The 21,899-nt window shown below is 38.9% G+C and overlaps 1 protein-coding gene across 2 annotated transcripts in view; it reads right to left on the reverse strand.

The window, feature by feature from the left end:
• Window positions 1-21,899, reverse strand: part of tbc1d22a (TBC1 domain family, member 22a) — a 138,119-nt gene that overhangs the window by 34,268 nt on the left and 81,952 nt on the right. For both annotated transcript variants that reach the window (XM_028021139.1, XM_028021140.1), the window contains exon 12: window positions 12,844-12,971. In XM_028021139.1, the coding sequence (XP_027876940.1) occupies window positions 12,844-12,971 (128 nt within the window). The remainder of the gene's footprint in view (window positions 1-12,843; window positions 12,972-21,899) is intronic.

Raw genomic sequence — 21,899 nt, forward strand, 5'->3', positions numbered from 1 at the left:
AGATTTTTTTCACACCAAGCTGTGAAAAAACATCAGATTCAGGATACCTAACAAAACAAAATGAAACTTTTAGTCTATTTTAGTTTCTAATCGAGCACAAAACAGGGGAAAAAAATAATAGGAAAAGTGTCCTAAACAAGTACGGTATGTTTTTAATTTGTTTTCGAGTTTAAACCTCAATTTTCTTGTGCTTCGCAAGTTTAGTGGGGGGAGGGAAAAACCTGTGGAGAAAAAAAACATTCAAAGCTTTTGAATAAACCCACACAACTGATAGTATTTGGGAATGTTTACATACTGACTTCACATTTTGCCAAACTTCCATCAGTTGAATTTTGAACTCGTATTTGCACATTTTTATGATCAGAGGCGCGGTAACTGAGCGTTTGAGCCTGAAACATCAACATTCTACCTGCGGCTAGCCCAACTCCCCGTCCGCACTTTCTCCCGCCACGCACTGCTTCACCTTCTCCAGCTCGTGACGTTCCCATCATTATGATTTTCAAAATAAAGTTTGTCAGGCGAGTCAAGGTGACTCCGTCAAACTCGTCTCTCGCTGTCTTGCGTCGCTGTGCTCGGGGTCCTCATCCCTCCTCGTGTCAGGACGGCTATGCTGGCTAACACGCGGGGAAACTAGCTGGCAAGCTCGGCTGATTAAAGATGCGCGGGAGTTTGCGGCGAGACAGCGGGACGGGAGAGTTGATAGGGATAACGTAGGAGTGCGTGGAAGAAGGGTGAGCGGAGGAGCAGAGGAGAAGGAGGCGCCACAATGTCACAGCGTCTTTAAACTGCTGCGTTGGCTGTCTGACTGGTTTGATCCCTCCAAAACAAAACTGGCTTCATGTGGGACCGGCGCGATGCGCTGACGAACCGACTGAAGACAAGGTGAGAAGGTGGATGATAAACGAGCTGTGTAACAATCAAACTGAGATTATGTGGTTGGTAGATTTTTTATTTTTAACTTTTCCAGCTTTTATGTTTTATATTTTCACTTTGCCGTGACAAAATAATTACATCTTTTAGATTTACTCAGATACAGAGAAGTTCAGTAAACGAAAAAACCTTTAAAATTATGATTCCATTGTAAATAAAGTGGGGGGGAAAAGAGGCCAGACCACAGTATTTCAAAATCCAGACTTTAACTATGCCACAGGACAACCTTCAGAAAATTTAATTTTAATTGGACTTGCTGGTGTAGATCATACAGGTTCACACAGGACGAATTGCAAATTTAAGACTTTTAAAGACCTGTTTAAGACAAGTATGAATAAAATTGAAGGCTTGTATCACAACAGAGATGTACAAAAGAAATGCAGGAGACCAAAAATGTCAAATTTCTGGAGTCTTTCTGTGGCTGGTGGCATTATTTTTATGCTTCTCACATGGTGTATGGCTCTCTAGCTAACTAGCTAGCTAGCAATTATTAGCAGCAAGTTACTGTTAGCCTTAACCACCTTGAGTCACAGAACTCTGAGTGAAGATGTCTGCACAAAACTCAAACTTTAGCCTCAGAAAAATCCAGTGAGAAAAAAACCTAAATAGAATATATGAAATGAAATATTCTTGCCACGACAAAATGGAAGACCTGTAATTAACATATTTATAGCCAAAATACATTTTTTAAAGATTTTAAGTCATTTCAAGGCCTTCATTTTAGACATACCAATATAAGACTTTCTAAGGTTGCGCCGACACCCAGTTGATCATATAAATACATGGCAGTAATCAGGTCCGGGAGTGACTTTAAAAATGTAATTTTAGAGCTTTTTCACAATTGATTCATAATTTAACAAGGGGCCCAATTACTTTTTCACAAGGCCAAATTAATTTGGTTACATTTTCCCCTACAGCAAAAGAATAATGTGATTGAAAACTGCACTTTCTATTTACTCGAGTTATTTTTGTCTGATGATACATTTATTTTTGTCTGATGATACATTTGGCTACAAAGAGATAAAATAAAAAGCTAAAATAGGGAGAAAATACTTTTTCAATTAACATTGGTGCAATTCACTGACTCAGGCTTGGTGGCCAGCAAGAGGGTTTTGTTATAATAAAAGACAGTGTGATATCTAAAAGGGAATATAATGAAAAAGGAATAGAAGGAGTGTAGTCTTTCTAAATGATTTGTTTTCAACAAATTTTATGATAATTTAGAAGCGTTCCACTTCTGCGCACAGTACCCTCCTCCAATGTGTTGTCTTGCTTCAGGCCATATTTTACACCTCTGTGAACAGGAATTAATGAGAGGAGGGAAACAGGCAAATATTAGTCAACTACAATTCCCACACTGCCACAGATTTAATCCATTACAGCTGTTCGCTTTGTTATTACTCTGTATTAAAGCAAATAGTGAATCAGAAGAAGCTGAACTGGGATAAAACCAGAGTTGTTCTTAGTTGTTGCAGTAAACGATCGAGTAATAAAATATTCCCCTTCTGCAGTAGCTAAAGTTAGTAAAGGAAATCTAAGAGAAATTGCTAGTAAGTAAAAACTTTTCATTTTTATTAGAACATTTTATTCTTTACAAATATGATTCAAACATCACTTTTAGTCTCAAGTTTGAAGTATGTAAAAAAAAATGCTTTTAAAGAGTGAAGACATTTCACATTAACTTTTAAAAAGTAAAATCAAACTTAAATTGAGGCATTAAATTACAGTTTCAAGTTTGAATATTGAATAAGCTTTTTAATACTTATTTTCACATCATTACTCTTGATGAACAAGTACAACAAGCAAAACATAGAGCAGGAAGATATTTTTAAAAAGTAAAAAATAAATGGGGGAGGGGAGAGTTCAGCCTGCAGAGAGCTGCTAATAGCAATTAGCATTTGTCAACAGCTCATTGGCGGAACGCAGTGCGCTAAATAGTAGAACACAAACTAGCGAAGTTTCAAGGCAGATAATTTGCCTCAAGGAATTTAAATAATCGAGGCCCTGCAGTCATTCAATGACTTGTTACATGCTGAGCTGTTTTTAATGAAACTGAGGGCGAAAAAGACAATCTTCTGATGTTGAAGGCAAACCAGAAGTATTCCAATGCAACCTCAGGGAAAACACAGAATGTCCATTTCCTTGAGGTTGTGTCAAGGAGAGAAAGGATGAACAAACTGTTTACAGTCCTGTCAGTGTATAGGACCAGAACATGATGTGCTAGTGTGTGCTGTGAAAAAATTCAGACAGACTCTGTGTGTGCGCGTCTGTGTTTGTGTGAGACCAAGTGTCTGGTCTTTAGAGGCCACTCGCACTGCTGGCGGTGGCAATGTGACCAGCCATTACTACAGACTGGAGACAAGGAGGTAGAGAAAAAGGTAGGAGGGCCACGTCCCACTGGGATGTCTCCCCCTGTCCTCCTCACTGAAGTGGTACGGTAAACTTACATTCAAGAAGGGGTCACTTACAAAACTTCAAACTCTAGATGGTACTCTGAGATCCACAAATAAGTAAACGTAAAAACATTCAGCAAAAAAGGGCAACCTGAACGGTGACATGCCATTATTCATTCCCTTTCAACTTTCTTGTCACTGTATCCTACAATATACAGGGGTTGGACAATGAAACTGAAACACCTCTCATTTTAGTGTGGGAGGTTTCATGGCTAAATTGGACCAGCCTGGTGGCCAATCTTCATTAATTGCACATTGAACCAATAAGAGCAGAGTGTGAAGGTCCAATTAGCAGGGTAAGAGCCCAGTTTTGCTCAAAATATTGCATTGCACACAACATTATGGGTGACATACCAGAGTTCAAAAGAGGACAAATTGTTGGTGCAGGTCTTGCTGACGCATTTGTGACCAAGACAGCAAGTCTTTGTGATGTGTCCAGGGTAATGTCAGCATACCACCAAGAAGGACGAACCACATCCAACAGGATTAACTGTGGACGCAAGAGGAAGCTGTCTGAAAGGGATGTTCGGGTGCTAACCCGGATTGTATCCAAAAAACATAAAACCACGGCTGCCCAAATCACGGCAGAATTAAATGTGCACCTCAACTCTCCTGTTTCCACCAAAACTGTCCGTCGGGAGCTCCACAGGGTCAATATACACAGCCGGGCTGCTATAGCCAAACCTTTGGTCACTCGTGCCAATGCCAAACGTCGGTTTCAATGGTGCAAGGAGCGCAAATCTTGGACTGTGGACAATGTGAAACATGTATTGTTCTCTGATGAGTCCACCTTTACTGTTTTCCCCACATCCGGGAGAGTTACGGAGTGGAGAAGCTCCAAAGAAGCGTACCACCCAGACTGTTCCATGCCCAGAGTGAAGCATGGGGGTGGATCAGTGATGGTTTGGGCTGCCATATCATGGCATTCCCTTGGCCCCATACTTGTGCTAGATGGGCGCGTCACTGCCGAGGACTACCGAACCATTCTGGAGGACAAGGTGCATCCAATGGTTCAAACATTGTATCAGGATGACAATGCACCAATACACACAGCAAGACTGGTGAAAAACTGGTTTGATGAACATGAAAGTGAAGTTGAACATCTCCCATGGCCTGCACAGTCACCAGATCTAAATATTATTGAGCCACTTTGGGGTGTTTCGGAGGAGCCAGTCAGGAAACATTTTCCTCCACCAGCATCACGTCGTGACCTGCCACTATCCTGCAAGAAGAATGGCTTAAAATCCCTCTGACCACTGTGCAGGACTTGTACATGTCATTCCCAAGACGAATTGACGCTGTATTGGCCGCAAAAGGAGGCCCTACACCATACTAATAAGTTATTGTGGTCTAAAACCAGGTGTTTCAGTTTCATTGTCCAACCCCTGTACATTTGTATTCAGTTCTGTCAATACAAAAAACTACAGAAACGCTCACAGCTGATGTATTCATGAGAACTATAGTAAATATGCTCGTTATGTTATGAGATACAACTATGTCCTCAATTCATCCAAAGCACATACAGCTACACACAAGGCATAAACAGAGTAGCTATTAAAACTAGTCGAGCTTTGATTAAAAGACAGCATATAATTACGATTAACTGTCTAAAAGCACATAAGACGCAAGTCTTGAGGGTTTTTTTTGCTATATATGGAATTAAATAATCTAGTACTCCACAAGCTCGCTCCACAGTATAAAACATATGGTGTGATTCAGTCCAACCTTAATCCAAACTAATTTTCCAGGCCTATGTTTCAGTAAATTACTCCATTATTCCACCAGCAATCCAGGCATTTAATCACATTTAACCACCTGAATTTAAACATGGCCACTAACAATGCTACACAGCTTCCTGCTTGGTAAATTTCACTGTCCGCATAAAAGAAACCCATGCTTCAGAACCTGAAAATGTCACGGTATCCCCTTTAACAGCCATGCTAATGCTGTCACACTGAGCTACTTGCTAATTTCATGCTCCACGCAACAGGGATAATTTAGTCCCAGTCTGTCTGTCTTTCTGTCTGTGTTTCTGCTAAGGGAAGAGTGGCCAGTGTGTTTGTTTCGGTCTGAATCCTCCCTCCATGCATCTTCCTCTCTGCTCGTCCCCCTCAAACCCCCCGACTCTAAAAATCAATTGACGGGAGAGTTGAAAACAGCGCATGCAAGAAAGGAAAACAGAATGAGGGCAAAATCAGATAAAAATGAAAGGAGAGGATGTGGAGAGGAATCAGTAGGCAGAAAGTGAGAGAGATGACTGATAGAGAGAGGAATAGCTGTCTTGTGCTGGATCACACTCCTGAACAGATGGCCACACTACAGAGAGAAAACCACAGAGGAGACATTACAGTGCTCAGGTTAAAATCTCCCCTGAAAGATACAAACAGTTCAGCAAGGAAGGACAAGGTCTTTTTTATTTATCATCAGGATGATTCAAAGCTAAAAATTCTAGCTCTTTCTGTCCAAACAAGGCCGTCATCCTTGCACTGTATCCATGTTCTTTGCAAGAACACCCAGTGTGAAGACATGCAAAAAGTCCTAAAATTGAAGAAGCACAATCATATCTAAAATTAGAGAAATATAAGCTATAACAATTCAGTTTATAACTGGAATACTGTAAATAAAAAAGTGTAGAAACTTTGTTTGATTTGATCAGATCTGTACAGGAGAGTTGGAGTGAACCAAAGAATGAATATGCAGCAAGGGAAGCATGCTAACTCTTGGTGTATGGCAGGGGTCTCAAACTCCAGTCCTCGAGGGTCGCTGTCCTACAGTCTTTAGATGTGCCACAGGCACAAAACACTGGAATGAAATGGCTTAATTACCTCCTCCTTGTGTAGATCAGTTCTCCCAGCCTTGCTAATGACCTAATTATTCTATTCAGGTGTGGTGCAGCAGAGGAACATCTAAAAGTTGCAGGACTGCGGCCCTCGAGGACTGGAGTTTGAGACCCCTGGTGTATGGTAAAGGATCCGTCATGTTGTTGTTCTGCTTCTCTTCAAAAAGACATGGAAAACTTATTTGAGGAAACAGACATCATGAACTCTTAGAAAAATTACCCAAAACACATGTGGTCAAGATCCCTGGCCAAAAGCCTCAAAAGGCTTGTGGGATTTGCTGGAGGTAAGAGAGCGTAAGACGACCCAAAGCTCTGAATGATGTAGACAGACTGCGCAATGAGAAAGTCAAACATTTTCCTCTCTGTAAGCTCCAAGGCAATGAATGTTGAAGAGAAATAAGTGCTGTCCTAATAAAGCAAGTCTTTTTGCCTCTAATCCCTATTTTGCACCATATTGTACCTTTCTAGGAGTTGCCTACAATGGTGTGTTTTGCACCAACTATCCATCAATTTGTACTCTCCATGAAAACCCTTTGTACCTCCTATGGTACGTGATAATTTAATGTCATTTTGTAGATTCTACTCTCAAGCCCCTTTCACAAAACACTTCAAAGCAGCGTTGAGGTGCCTTTTTGCGACCTCTGTGTTTTGTGAAAGAGCAGTCTCCTACTCTTACAATGCGTCGGCTGCCAAGCTAAACATGACAGTTACAGGGCTGCATCGGGAGAGTTGTACAAGGCCAGGTGGTCTTTGTGGATTGAGGGAGTGATGTGTCGATTTAAGGTTTGTGCGACCACCCAGAAGCAGCATTTACAAGTGTAACAAGACTCAATCATTTCCGATGACAGGAGTAAGAAGGTGGCATATACAATTTAAATGTGATGCATTTGCTCTGCCAAAAACAACATCGCTACACTGAGCGTCTCTGTCAATATTGTTTTGAAGAGAAGGAAAGAAATCTGTCTAAGATTTTTTTAAAGTTATCGGAACCAAACGCAATGGAAATAGGACGCAATATAACATACTTAGAAAATTATGTATCGGTTTATAAGATTATTCAAGAAATTTAAGTATTTGAAAATCCAAAAACCACTAAAATATATAGCTACTAAGAAAAGTATAATTTTGTGTAATTTGTGAAATGTTCTATTTACAAGTGTAAAATGCAACTGGGAAAGGATGAAATGTGGGTACAAACTGGGACAGGAGTAAACTCAACAAAAAGCAAAGCAAAGGATGATCTGAACACATAAGCAAAGGCAACTCTGCTGGGAAAAGGGAAATGGTCAAATTTCCTCAGAAGGTTGAGAAAGGAGGTGAGGGTCTGTGACACAGCCTGCCAAAAATGTCTTTGAGGACAAGTGCAGGGGTGTGTGTGTGTGTGTGTGTGTGTGGGTGTGGGTGTGTGTGTGTGTGAAAGCTACAGTCTAAGCAACATTGTTAGACATCAAATATTTAGCGTTATGGATTACAAGTACAAAGTGAGTGTGTGTTGTTGTCAAGTCACGACAAAGAAACTACACTGTTTAATGATTCATTCCTGCACCCTTATTTTAGACTTGAGGTGAACTCGAGTCCACCTTACGTCTGCAGGTAAGAGAGCAGTCTCAGATTATGACTCAAACCACTGAAGAATGAAAGCAAAAATGAAAGACAATCCTCTCTCTTTGCATTTTACAGCCAGCTCATCCTCTTCTGCTAATCTAATGAGGTTTTATAAGGGAATTCTAGAACACATGACAGCATGCAAAGCAAATCTTGTCACACACTTCAAACCTGCGATATGGGGTTCCTCAGGGTTGTGACTTTGAGTCACTTTTACTTCGACAATATACTGTATATGCTTTCAATAACCGATTCCTAAACAGTCTAACATTTTATCATGTGTTTTATATGCAGATAATTCCAAACTAGTGACTTTCACTTGCAAGTGATGCCATATTAATAATATTAATAATAATATTAATAATAATAATAATAATAATAATAATAATGACTTTCCGTTAACTTCTTACACGAGAAGATCCGATCAATGCCGTGTCATATTTCCAAAAATTGTGCAATTAATTGGCAACTGTGAAAAAGTAATCCTTTGACAGATATGCATGAATAGTCACAATCTACTGTTTTTGTTTGTGTTTTTGTAAATTAACATATTGAAAAAAACATGGCCCGGTTACAGCAGTTACCTTCTTCCCAATGGAAATTTAGGCCTTCCAGAAAGTAAAAAAAAAAAAAAAAACTGTTTATCTCTGATTCCTTCCTTCATCAATTTATTCATTGATGGTGAATAAAATAAAACTGAAAGGAGGTTGGGGGTCTGCTACACTCTACTAAGAATCCATCTGAGACAAAAACAATGCATCACCTGATATGATGTTGTGAAACTTCTACCAACTTCTACTTCGATGGCAACTTTGACCGTTTCACAAACAACTCAAATGGCCCGCTCCAAATATGCAGAGACAAGTCCGGTCTAAACTCACCACCGAGCTAAAGGTGTTTTAAGCTAGGCTGGTGAAGAATATAGCTTCTGTCAGGTACCATCTGTCATGCCGCCCACAGTTGAGCTAGAGTTCATAAGCAGTTAGACATGATTCATTTGCTCTTTATTAATTCAAGATAAGGTTTGATGGGACTCAACTAAGCACTTCAGCTGTAAACCACAACATATCCATGATTAATTTATCAACATTTAATAGCTCCTTTGCATTTCAAGCTACAGCCTTTCCGTTGTAGGCTCTTATTGCTTCACCATTCCTTCTGGATCTAAAAAGCTCCCTCAGCAGCAATAAAATAGCTTCTAACACAGCACTTTCTGTTTTGATCAAAGTTCATGTATTTCTTTGAAAAGGAGGAAGCCTCAGTAAGCTTCGAATCTGATGCTGCAGCTTCGCAAGTTGTGAAGATGTTACAAGTGCCTCGCGCGGGCTAAATGGTGTGTAAGACAAGGAACATCTGTATTTTAATGGCAAGCAGGAATAAAATGTGAAGCGTGTGACAGTAGAGCAGTAGAGAGGAGCTACAGAGATGACAGCAGAAGAGGTTCAAGCATATGTTCAAGTATACACTTTGTACAGCTGGGTGTATCACCAAGGGAGAAGATCCACTTCAAACCCTAAAACAGCTCTTCATTCCTCTTCTGTCGATGCATCTCACCTGATCAATCACTCTGATGTGGTCAAATGCCTCACACTCAGCTTCTGGGTCAAATGGAGAGCTACATCATATGTACTCAACTCGAGTCCAAAATGCATTCCGGCAAATACACACCTACATACCTAAAAATCAATAGCAGGCAGTTGGTTGTATTGACAATGCCAAGCAAGGTTAACTATATGGACTTCCTGTTAAGCTTTCGGTAAGGTAAATATGAAAAAGCACTGGGGTCATAGAGGTCAGATTTGTTTGAATATCATAAAGATTCAGCTCCCCCTCTCTCATGCTTGCCTCTAAACATCTGGAGAATGTTTTTAAAAATGGCTTCCTATGAATAGCTTCTACAGAAAACCTCCAATCTTGAACTCAGCAGTCTGGTGAACTATATAATATATACACAAGACTTTTAGAAGTTAAAACAATTCTAGCTATCATACAGAATCTTGAGTTTTTGCAAGAATGAAAAAGCTCTACGATATTTCAACCAGTGTAATAATGTGACATTTGAAATTCGGAGCACGTTTAAAGGGCTCTTATTGTGAAAGGTTTGTTGTGTGCGCGCACCATTTGTCATCCAAAAAGGAAATCATTGTGCCTGCTAGCCGTGGTTTGCACAACATTTCAAAGGCTGCATTAGCTGAGTCATCCCCCGGCTGGCTGCTAAGGAGCGCACCCCGAGCTCAGCTCATCTGAAGAAGAGACACGTCTGACAAGACATAAATGTTTGCTGGACTGACCAAGGGCATTTTTGTTATTATTCTCGGCAAACCCGGTAACAAGGTAAACAAGCCAGAAAGTTTTGAAGATCAACATTTTACTGTTCCGTCTTGCAGCTTTTACACCCAGTGCAATAAAATGTCTTTGAATTGTTTGCTTTATTCATTAATGTTTGCTGGAATCATTACACTATCTGGCCAATATTAGATACTTTCACACCCTTAACAGAAAATATTTCTCATGTTTTTTTATATTTCAGGTTTTACTATCGACCTATTGCACAAATTCTGAAAGAATCCAAAGCTAAAGATGGTTTCTGATTCAAGTGTGGAAAATGTCACCACCTTTTCTGCCATCTATACCAATTCAGATCAGAATTCTAAATTATGATTAACGTCCTGTTTTATGCGTATTGTGAGGTTTTTTTTTGTAATATCGAGTTTTATGTATTATGTGTTTTTTTCCTTTTATGGTTTTGTCTGATATAAGTGTAAGTGTTCTGTAAGCTTGATTCCTGTAAAAAAGTTTGAGTTTTTGGAAATGCGCTACATGAATAAAATATATTATTACTACTACTACTTTAGGCAAATCTACAATAATTTGACTTGGCAAATTATTGTAGATAATTGTAGAACCAAATACTCTTGGCACAGTGTTTTTTAAAAAGGTTTTGTTGGCTCTAGAGGCCTTTATTTGAAAGTAGTTTGACAGGAAAGAGGGTAATGAGAGAGGGGGAAGACATGTGGCAAATGTCACCAGGCCGGGAATCGAACCTGCGACCGCCGCCACGAGGACTAAGTCCTCAATACGTGGGCCGTGCTTTGCCCCTGTGCCACCACAGCACCCCGAACTAGCTGATCCTTTAATATATAAAGATTCTTTTACACAATTTATGAGTTGTAATATCTTCACTCTGTAAAATTTTTAAACAGGAATGTCAGTGATTTGTTTCGCATCTTCCAAAATGCTGGTTTCAGAGGGTCAACAGAAAAGACAGATGTGAAAGTTATTTTTTTTAAATGAAAATAAATAAATAAATAAAAAATCCAATATATTTCTTTTGTACAAGAACCATCATCAACACAAAATACGTGTGTGTGAATGAGTCCGAGAGAAGTGGCAGAAAAGTGTAGCTGCAGGAAGTAAAAGCAGTGAAAATGGAGTGTAAGCACCTCGGGGTCAACTATCCAAAGCAACAGGAAGTGAATCAAAGAAGAGCAGAGAGCGCAGGCAGAATGGAGTCGAGAGCATATTAGGAAGGTTTACAAGTAGTGATGAGCGGCTTAGAAGCAGTGGCACTGATAAAGGGACGGGGCGTCCAGCTGAAAATGTGAGCATTTTCATTGGCGGTGACGAAAACGGACGGAATCAGAAATGAGTGCATAAGAGTTAAAGTCATGGAGGCCAGACTGTGGTGTTTAATGCGTTCGGAGGGGATGGAGGAAATATGGGACAAAGGATGCTGAATGTGAGTCTCCCAGGGAGGCAGAGAGCCTGCAGAGAGGGTGATAGGAGATACTAAGGGCAGAAAGAGAAGCAGATGACTTGCTGTGGCAACCTGCAGAGGATGCAGCCGGAAGAATAAAAAAGGGATTTGTACACGTCTTTTTTAAAAAAATTATTTTTTGTTGTGCTAAGCAGGTCTAAAAATGAGGGTTTGTACACTTTTCAAAATAGTGAAATTCAAGCATTTTTTCAAGGTAAGTCTTCAAACTCTCATTGAACAGTACTTTGGAGACAAAAACAATATAAATGACAATTCAATATTATAGAATTTATTACTGTAATTAATAATCTATTGTGCTAGCATTCTACATTCTACAGCATGGTGAAGGTAAACTAAAGTATAACAATTTTACTTTTATTATTTTGAAATGTCTCTCCAGAACTTAACTGTTTGTTTTCAGGTGTACAAGGTAACAAAAAAATCTCCCAATTTAAATAGCGTTAAACGCATAAAATATAAGCAAATATTTATTCCAACTACACAGATCAACAAGTCATTGAGACATTAGGAATAATAACTTTTTTAAAAGAGTTTGAGCAAAGGTTTGTGGCATTTAGCTAATAGAAATAATTTTGGATATTCTAAATGAGCTACAAGTGTAGTCCGATTTTTCTTCAGACAAAGTGTAAAAAATGTGTATGTATCTTTATTTGGGGTATGAAAATATCTGGTTTCAACTATAAATAGCGTTTTCCAAATTTAGGCTCAAACGTCCGATTGAACTTTATTACAAAAATCTGCAGTTTGAATATAAAGAAATTAGGAGAACTTTACATAGAAATCAAGCACTTTCCAAACCTTGACATCCTTGAAGAGGCTTAAATTTCACTTAGGTGTTTTTCAGCACCCACATGAATAATGTAAAAAATGCAGAACGATAAATGAAAACATAGTTGTTTTAATTGTAAGATGCAGAGAAATACCGCATTATTTCTTTCCTCTCCCTCCTCCCCTTCTTAAACTTTTCTCTGATGAAGGAAATGACAGAGGAAAAAAAGCCTCACACTCTGACGTGAAACTCCAAAGTTTTTGTCATCTCATCTGCATAAAACTGAAAACTCAGAACTACATGCCGCATCATATTGCCGTTTCGTCTTTGGGGGGGAAGAAAAAGAAAACGGATGTCGTCGTCAGGGAATAATTCCTAAACCCTAAAAATCTCCTGCAGAGCCAAAAAGAGGAAGGAAAAAAAAAAAAAAAAACACCGCGATAACGGCGGGCCCTGTGTGTGATCGCACCTGATACGTGTCCCACAGTCTGATTGTGCACCGCAGCGGCAGCTCCCTCATCAGGAGGTTGTTCATCCAGCGGAAGGCGAACTGCAGGTACTCCACCTCGTACTGCTGCATGTGGCGGTGCACAGACTCTGGCAGAAATTAGAACAAAATATCAACACAAAAACCCAAAAAACATGATATAAAAACCTCAAAAACAGCAACAAAAGAGAACAGATGCAAAACGCTTTTGTGGCAGAGGGTTGGGGGGGGGGAGAGAAACCTCAAAGCGACACTGTGGTGTGAGACTGTCTTCCTGAACTCCCTCTTCTCTATTACAAAACTGCTGTCATCGGTGTCACGCGCGCGACTGTTTCCTCATAATTGAAATGTAATTACAGAGCCATCCAAATTGTCTGGGAACGGCCTCAAACCGGGCGCGGGATGAGAAATGGAAGCGGAATTGTATTGTTAACCAACACTCCAGAGAAATTGCATGTCGCTCCGATGGAGACTGAAGTGCATATAAATTAGGTCAATGGCGTCCAGAGGTGAAGGCTGAATGACGGCTTACATGTAACGTATAGAGAGCATGTTAATTACTTCTTTGACATCGGCGCCCTCGGCAGAAGCTGATAAAAATTGTGTTGCGCCGACTTCTGACCCATCGCGGAAAGTCAAGAGTGTCGGAAACCAAAGATCGGGACCCTGTCACTTAAAGAAAGGAAAAAAAAAAAGGGAGAAAAAAGGATGGGGGGTGAAAACTCCAGAGTGAATATTAATGAGGCATCCCTCCTTTTCTCACATTCAGGTTCAACATTTCAGCTCTGTGGAAAAAAATGGTAATTATTTCTCTGCAGAAAAAGAATTCATTACAAAGGAGTTCACTTAATAGTATTTGCAGAGAAATTTTCCACTTTTGTCAAATTATAACCTCAAACATCAATGCTTTTATTATGGCTTTCATAAGACATACAAACAATAAAACACACAAATTAGTGCAGAATTGTGAACGGGAAGGAATAATTTGATGCAGCTGCAAATCTGTTGAGTCACATCTCTGCGTGATTTATGCCCTACCACAGATCCTCAATTGGATTTGTGTCTGGACTTTGACTAGCCCATTCTAAACTAAGGGCATGCATCTCCAATCCTCAAATCATGTGGTTCAACATATTTATATCTATTTAATTGGCTTTTTTCTCCAGGATTGATCTGTATTTAGCTCCTTCCATCTTTCCCATCAACTGAGCTTCTCTTTCCATTGTAAAAAAAGTAACGTCCCAACAGCATGATGCTGCCAGCACCATGTACTATAGTGGGGATTGTGAAAATTGTCTTCTCACAGTATTTTTCATCCCACTCCCCCATGAAGGCTATAAAATAATGGTAGCTTTGGAGTTGTGTCATTCTTGTGGGAAGATTAGAGTTTTGACTGTTTAATAACCAGGGTCATTAAATTTGTGTTGGTCTATCATTTAAATAAACCCTTTAATCCAACGAAACAGATTAAAGGTTATGGCTGTGTTGTGACATAAAATTAAAGGGAATGTATTACATTTGCAAGAAACTATACAATTTGGCAATTGAAATGGCAATTTCCAACAAATGGCACCGTAAGCCACTTTACAAGGCAGAAAGTTTCATTTTAAATCCAATTATAAAGAGATTTAGATCTACTTAATCTAATAACTTATAATTAAGGTTGCACTGATAAATGCAACAGTTGCCAACTTAACTACTTGTCAGACAGGAAAAAAAAAAAGGCCAAAATGGGAATCAGCAGGTCAGGCTTTTCAAAAGATTGAAGTTTTCAATCCAATCCCTAATCAGTGCACCGCCAATACAATTAGAGTGATAATTATTTGCTTTCAAACTTCATTTATGAATTTTGACATGCACTTTGACATGTCAGGCTCAACAGACACAAGTAGCAAATGAAACAAATAACAATCAGCCCAATTCAATTAGCCAAGGTCCGACCCAAACAGAAATATGACAAATTAAATAAAAACAGAAAAAAAAAATATGAAAAAACCATGATACTTATATTTAGTATGGTGCAACTGTCTTCAAGAAATTAAAGCAGTTAATAAATGGAAACTTGTATGTATTCCCTAGAGTGGTAATTTAAATGTTTTCTGAATTCACTGCAAGGTGAAATTATACAAAGACCTTAGTATAAGTAAACAGTTTTTGAACATTTTCATGATTGCTGAATTTATTGTGGAGCAGAAGAAAACAAAAATGTCTCCAAGATGCCAACATAAGTAAAGAAACCACGGATCTCCTTTTCACCATATTACAGAATGGATTGCTCTTTTCCGCCTGATCCACTGAACGCACAGAGAGAGGACCACATGTTACACGGCGAGCTTTCAATATGGCCCCGGTGCGGGGCTCAAACTTCAGTGTCAATGTCACGGCGTGCTGGCAGAACACTCGCGGAGAAGAATGGATGAGAGGCAAATACGTCGCCCGCGTACGGCGGCGCGACGCCGAGAGTGACTGCCTTTGTTCCCCGTCTTCGTTCTTGATAAATGTTTGTTTGACGCCGTCTCCGCCTAACAAAAGATTAAAAATACCACCCAGTATTCTGTGACTCCTCGTTTCATAGTCATCAAGCCCATGACACTCATTCTTCCTCACACACATACACACGCACGAACACGCACACACACACAACTCATAACAGAGCTGTAATCATGGAGCTGTCAGGGAATCTATAAGAAAAGCTAGTTAAAGGAGGAACTATCGCATCCTCTTCTCTCACACTCGCTTGCTCTTAATCAGAGCTGACTGACAGCATACACACACACACTGCTTCAACAACCCTTTTATTGGTAAAACATTACGCAGATACCTCTAACCAGGGCCACATGCGTTATTATTACCGTCGAACACACACCTGAACCACACCTATCTGCTCTCGAAGACACAGGCGGGGACGCGGGGGTAAACACAAAGCTATTATTTCGCACTCCTCTCCACAGTTTAATTATCACATGCTGCTGCAAAAGCATAAACAAGGAAAGCTCATTAACGGCGCATGCATCACGGTGACAGATCTGAGCTAGCTGCCAAGCAGAGGCGAAAGGGAGCGGAACTACTTTAGACAATGTTAAATTACACTAATGAACTTGCTCCTCCTAATATTAGCAACTTCTGCAAACAGCGAGGAGGGGGAAGGGAAGAGGGTGTGGCGGTGGCAGCGGCCGAGGGCAGGGTTATTCGTTATATCGCGACAGAGAGGGAGAAATATTGAACGTTATTAAATTTAAAAAGAAAAAAAAAGGAAAAGTTGAAAACGTATGAGGGGAAAGTTGTAGAAGTTGAACGTTATTACTCATTGGGCCGCTGGAACAGTGCTGAGCATGCTGAGTGGGGTTGTTATCAGGGCTGAGGATGACACGTCTCATAGGCTGATTGACTGATGAGTCTGGTCCTCCAGCCTGGTGTTGGGTATAGTGTTGGCTCTCCTTGTCCTCAACCTCCCCCAGCCCCCACCGCAGCCCCTCGGTGAGACTGCAGCCCTCGGCTGGTTGGACAGCAGGAGGTCAGAGGTTCTACAGTGAGCAGCTCTCAGGTTTCTGCTGATGAGGCCGATTCTGCCCGACTTGACACTCTCCTTGGTAAAACATGTAATTACAGTTTGAGTTTTCTCTCTCTTTTTTTCCCCTCTTTCTCATTTTATCTTTTTCTCTGGCCCATCATCCGGCACTCCTAGTATGTTGACACTTTATCTCACTGCAACCTTCGTCTGGTGTGCTTTTTTTTTAGCGACATTAAATATAAAAACCAGTGGACACATCCCTCCTTGTTGAGCGGTTTCCACCAATTGCTTACAATACCTTGGCCTGTCACAATAACAATAACTTTGCTGGATGATAAATTGTTCCGGAAGTTATCGCGATAAACAATAATATTGTCATTTATTGCGATAACTTCTGGATCAATTTATCATGATCAATAAACTTTAAATTCTAATGACTGGAAGACATTTTAAATATCCAAGATAAATAAACAACAGAAACAACAAATAAAATGAATTATGAAATCTCTAAATAAAATTGTTGCACAAGAAAAGGGCTAGATGGGAGCAAAGCACCAGACTGAACACTTTTTTCCATCCAGTTTTTGGTAGGAAATGGAAATTATTAAGCTAGTTAATGAGAGCTAGTCTCTCTACCATCATCACAGCTGCAGTTTGCAAACATATAATGAAAAATCCTATTTATCATCAGGACCATGACATGTCATTAAAGTGTCTGGAGAGCTGGTTTATTTTCGCGGGGCCAGTATTCTTCTGAATCTCATCTAAAGAACAGAAACTTCTTTGTGTCAATAGTTAACTTCTCATCGGTTCTGGTACAAGTCATGTGTGGGCATTTATCGGATGGTTTATTTGTTGGGAAAAAATTCTTATGGCAATTTTGATTTATTGTTGTGATAGATTTCTGGTTTTTTATATAAAAAAAAAAAAAACAAAACTGACAAAATGATCTGAGATGGGTTTTTTTTTTTTTTTTTACCATTTTCTTCCCTGTCTGAATCAGAATCAAACAAGGAGGAGCAGCATTCACTTTCTATGCACCACAAATCTGCAACAAACTTCCAGAAAACTGCAAAATTCTGAAACACTGAGGTTGAGGCTAAAACACCCATCTGTTTGGAGTTCTCTTTGATTGGAAGTGACTGGAACACCGATCAATATATTTGCTGGGTGATCAAAACACAATGCTTATTGCTAGTTAAATTGGTCACTATATTATGTTTAATGATGTAGAGCTCTTTGAACCTTTTTGGTGGGGAAATGGGCTTTACAAATAAGTTACAAATAAGATTCAATTGGACCGGTAAGATGATGCATGGCAAAAATGTTCCAAAACGTCTGAAAACTGGATCTAACCCAAGAAAATACTCATCTACTGTAGTTAGGAAGTGACTGACATGTTTGGTTGACATGTTTGACTGACGCTGATAAGAAGTTACCAGGTTTTATGACAAACGTATAAAAAGCCACAGTTGTTAACCAAAGCGTTCAGGGTAGACAAAGTAAACTTGCAACCCTCTACCTCTGAGCTTTTTCATTTCCATGGCAGCACCGTGTAATATTTATGGACATAAACTGGAAGAGTAAGACTTTATTTCAAAACCTTTGGTGTTCTGACAAGGCACCTACGGGAAAAGCACAGTGGGGCCTTCGTTTTCTATTACATATATCTTGAAAATAACCCCCTTTGTGGCATTTTGCAGTGACGGGCCCTGAAAAAAGGCTCAAAAACTAAAAGTTTTGTCTTATTATCAAGCTGAAACCAAACAAAACACGCAGCAAGTCAAGTTAAAGAACTTGGAAAAAGCTCCAGACTGAAAAGACTACCGATAAGAAGTCTTTAAATCTCTTGAAATACATCAGAGAACACGTACAACTCAGTGTGGTGAGCAGAGGGTGATCTCTGAAGACTGTGTGGGAAGAGAAGGAAAAATTGTGTAACTGACCTCAGGTCAGGTTACAAGCCACTGAAGCAGACCTCACTGTGAAGCTTTGAAAAGCAAGGGCCTGATTTCAAAAGAAAACCTTCTGCTGAAGCTACAAATAGAATATACACAGATTAAAAGTCAGGTACATAAACCACAAGGCCAATACTATCATCTCCTAATGCTACAGAAAGGGTAATTATCTCTTTCAAATTCATACACATATGGAAGGATTCCTTCTTTGCTACAGTCACTACAATCTCACAGCAGACCCAGGATCAGCGAGTATGCCGCAGATGCACGCTTTCATCAGCATGGACAGATTCACCTTGGGGCAATTTGCATGTAGATGAACTTGTACTAATGCACTAGCATGCTGCAAATACAGAGATAAAAGAGATAAAGAGATCAGAGGAACGTTACATGCCGACAAAGTGGTTGTTGTCTTTTGAGGCGGTACATTCGCCGGCGTCAAGCAAGGCTAATGGGAGTTAGAGTTATTAGCGCAAGACGATAATTACACAGAGGGGTAGTCTGACGGATGAGCGTGGAGACACACACAAATTTCAAATGTAAGATTTAAAGCGAAGAGGAAGCAATGATCAGACGTAGTGGTGCAATGATACCTCAAAAAACTATGGGTTCAAAGAAAAGAAGTGCTTTAAGTTTAGTTTGGCTACTAGGCATTGACCTTTTCCAGTATCCTTGGCAATTAAAATTTGTATTTCAACAATGCTAACTAGCATTAGCAGTGTAAAGGGTAAAGAGACATTGTCTTGAATGGCTCTTTTCCCTGAACTTCGTTAGAGGCGTTCTCTGTTTTTTAACTTGTTTATATTGACTTGCTTATAATGGTCTGCTCATGACAACAGCTATTATTCCTACACATTTTAAATTGTATTTATTTACTCTGCAGATAAATACAAGGGGTGAAAAGGTGTCATATTTAATGGTACATTAGAGGTTTTTTGTTTCTGCCAAAGCAACTCAAATCTTTTACTTTCCTCTTTTATCATGTTTCTATATTACAACTAGCCCTTAATATTTAAGAATCTTATATTTTATGAAAAATAAACATGTCTTTCTGCAAGAATATGTACAACTTTGTGAATGCATTTTTTACTAAATGAAGGTGATTCTACTTTCTTCTGTGAATTTCACTCATAAAAACAGGTTTCTCTAAATTAATATAAAAGTACACTAGGAATACAATGGCTTTATTTTCAAAAGTAATTTAAAAAAACCTGTTTTATGTGCCACACATTTTCCTGTCATTCAAAAAAAAAGGAAAAAACTATTTCTAGAAGAGGCATATGGAAAACACAAAGCTGAGGGAACGCCAAACATTACAACGTTGATTGAAAACTGATTAAATAGTAGGAATAATTGTTTTCAATAAAGAATATGTTAGAGATTTTTAAATTTTTGTTTTTAAAAAATCCTGATATTTTTTGTTAAGGGTATCAGAATGTGAGAATTTCATTCCAGTTAGTTATCTTGCTTTCTAGCTATTTATTTGCATATTTTTCACTGTTCAAAATGTTTCTTTTTAGGTTTTCTGTGAGCATACGGTTTACAGACGGATGTTTTTCACAGATAAGGAAACTCCTTCATGTTCATGAAGCAGCACCTGTCCAAGGAAGGTGTGTAATAAGCATAAAAAGTAGCCTTCTTTCATTTGTACAAGATCTAGTAACATTAAGGTAATAAAAACAGAAAACACCTGAAGTTCTTCATTTCTGTCAGCTGTATCTCCTCTGTAATTGACCTATAAATGTCCTACAGTTTTATCCATTAAATATCACCAGCCAGAGCGGTAAATTAACACATCTCAAAGATAAATCAATTTGTTACTCATGGATCAGCAAGACTGAGAAAAAAGACTCTTGATTATGGGAGAATTCAATTGTCAGAACTGCAGACAAAACCCGAGTAAACAATAAAGAAAATACAGTGAATTTGGAATTTGTATTAGCTGTAAGAAATGTACGGCTCCAGCAAATCATCCTCCCGCTGTTAGAAGACAGAACCCCACATTTTATCAAAAAAACAACAACAGCCTGGATAACCCCACATCTGATAAGTGCTGATAGGTAATTTTGGAGCAGATGAGAGGCTATTGTTCCCAGAACAGATGCTATGTCAACAGCGGGGCGAAAAACAATCCTGTAACACAAGATAAGAGGTATCTGTGATCTCATTAGAGCTGGTAATGTCAAGCTAGCGGGGTATAAAATGTCTCTGCCGCAGCTATGATGACAGGGCACTTATGGAAGAAATACAGTGAATGTGTTGTCATTTTTTAATGTTGATCTCTGCAAAGATGGAAGGACGACCATTAACTAAACAATAAGGCTGGTTTTGTGTTAATAGCGTCAGCAGTGCTTGGTGTTTGGTCACATTTGGTCATATTAAGGTTAAAGGTTTAAAAATAAAATTGATTTTTTTCATTCCCGCTTTGATTTTTATCGATTTTTAATTGATTCTGGCTTTGTATTCTAAAAAGAAATAAAAAAAGAATATTGAAAAGTGGCCTTTATTTCAATCATTCCTTCGATCAGTTGTACGGCCGAGAAGTTTTGCTCAGTTATGAGAATGTTGTCATGATCTAAGCAGAATAAGATTTAATTTTAATCTTAAAATTACAAGAAAATGTTGTTAGAAAAAAGCTTCAATAGTGCTATTAATTTGATGAGAACAGTTCAGCATGTTTCTTCAAAATGGTGATTTGCACGATCAGTTCTTTATCTGTAAAACTTGTACGAAATACAACTTCACAATATAATCAATATTCCTCATTTAACTTCTTTTTATGTTTTATGTCGGAGTTCACATAAAATTACAACGTCACCCGACGAATATTATGGTACGACTTTATTCTTGAAATATTATGTCCTGTTGCATATATTATATTCTTGTTGTAGAGTCGACCGGGATTCAAAGTACAAATAAATAGAAGCTAGAAAACGAGCTGGTCAAACAAGATGGCAGCCTTGTACGTGCCAACATCACTCTGAACTCAAAAAGTATACTGGTGCAAAAAATAAAATTAAATAAAATTTAAAAATTTTAAAAATTCCAGATTTTGCATAAAATCTCCAAGAACAAAAAAACGGATTAATCAATCTTCTGGGTTTCCTACATGGCCTTTGGCAGAGTGAAAGTCTTGCATCGTTCTTTAAACAGTGACGCCTTTCTTAAAATTTCCTAAAGTGAAAAATTAAATCACAGCACTGTAATTCCGACTATGATCAATAATAAGTAGATAAATGATGCCCTTGTTATAACAATACAAAGAAAATATTCTCAACTGCTTCTAAGTGACTGATATATACTAGAAGTTAATGACATTCTGGTATTTAAATCACAGAATTACTCATTGTGTTCATGCTTGCTCATCAAGGGAACAACTGGAGAGTAAAAGAATATATTATGTCATGTTTAACTGGAAAAATTCTCAGAAAAGAAATATACAAAGATAAATAAGCAGTAAAGCTCACAAACTCCCTGACTGACTCTCTGGAGGAAAACCTGCTCTGTTCTTGACGTCGACTCTGACTGATCTGATCATCCTGCTCCTGCAGGGGGGCCAGGGGGGGAGA

The sequence above is a fragment of the Xiphophorus couchianus genome, chromosome 6, assembly GCF_001444195.1.
Source record: "Xiphophorus couchianus chromosome 6, X_couchianus-1.0, whole genome shotgun sequence".
In the NCBI taxonomy this organism is placed as follows: domain Eukaryota; kingdom Metazoa; phylum Chordata; class Actinopteri; order Cyprinodontiformes; family Poeciliidae; genus Xiphophorus; species Xiphophorus couchianus.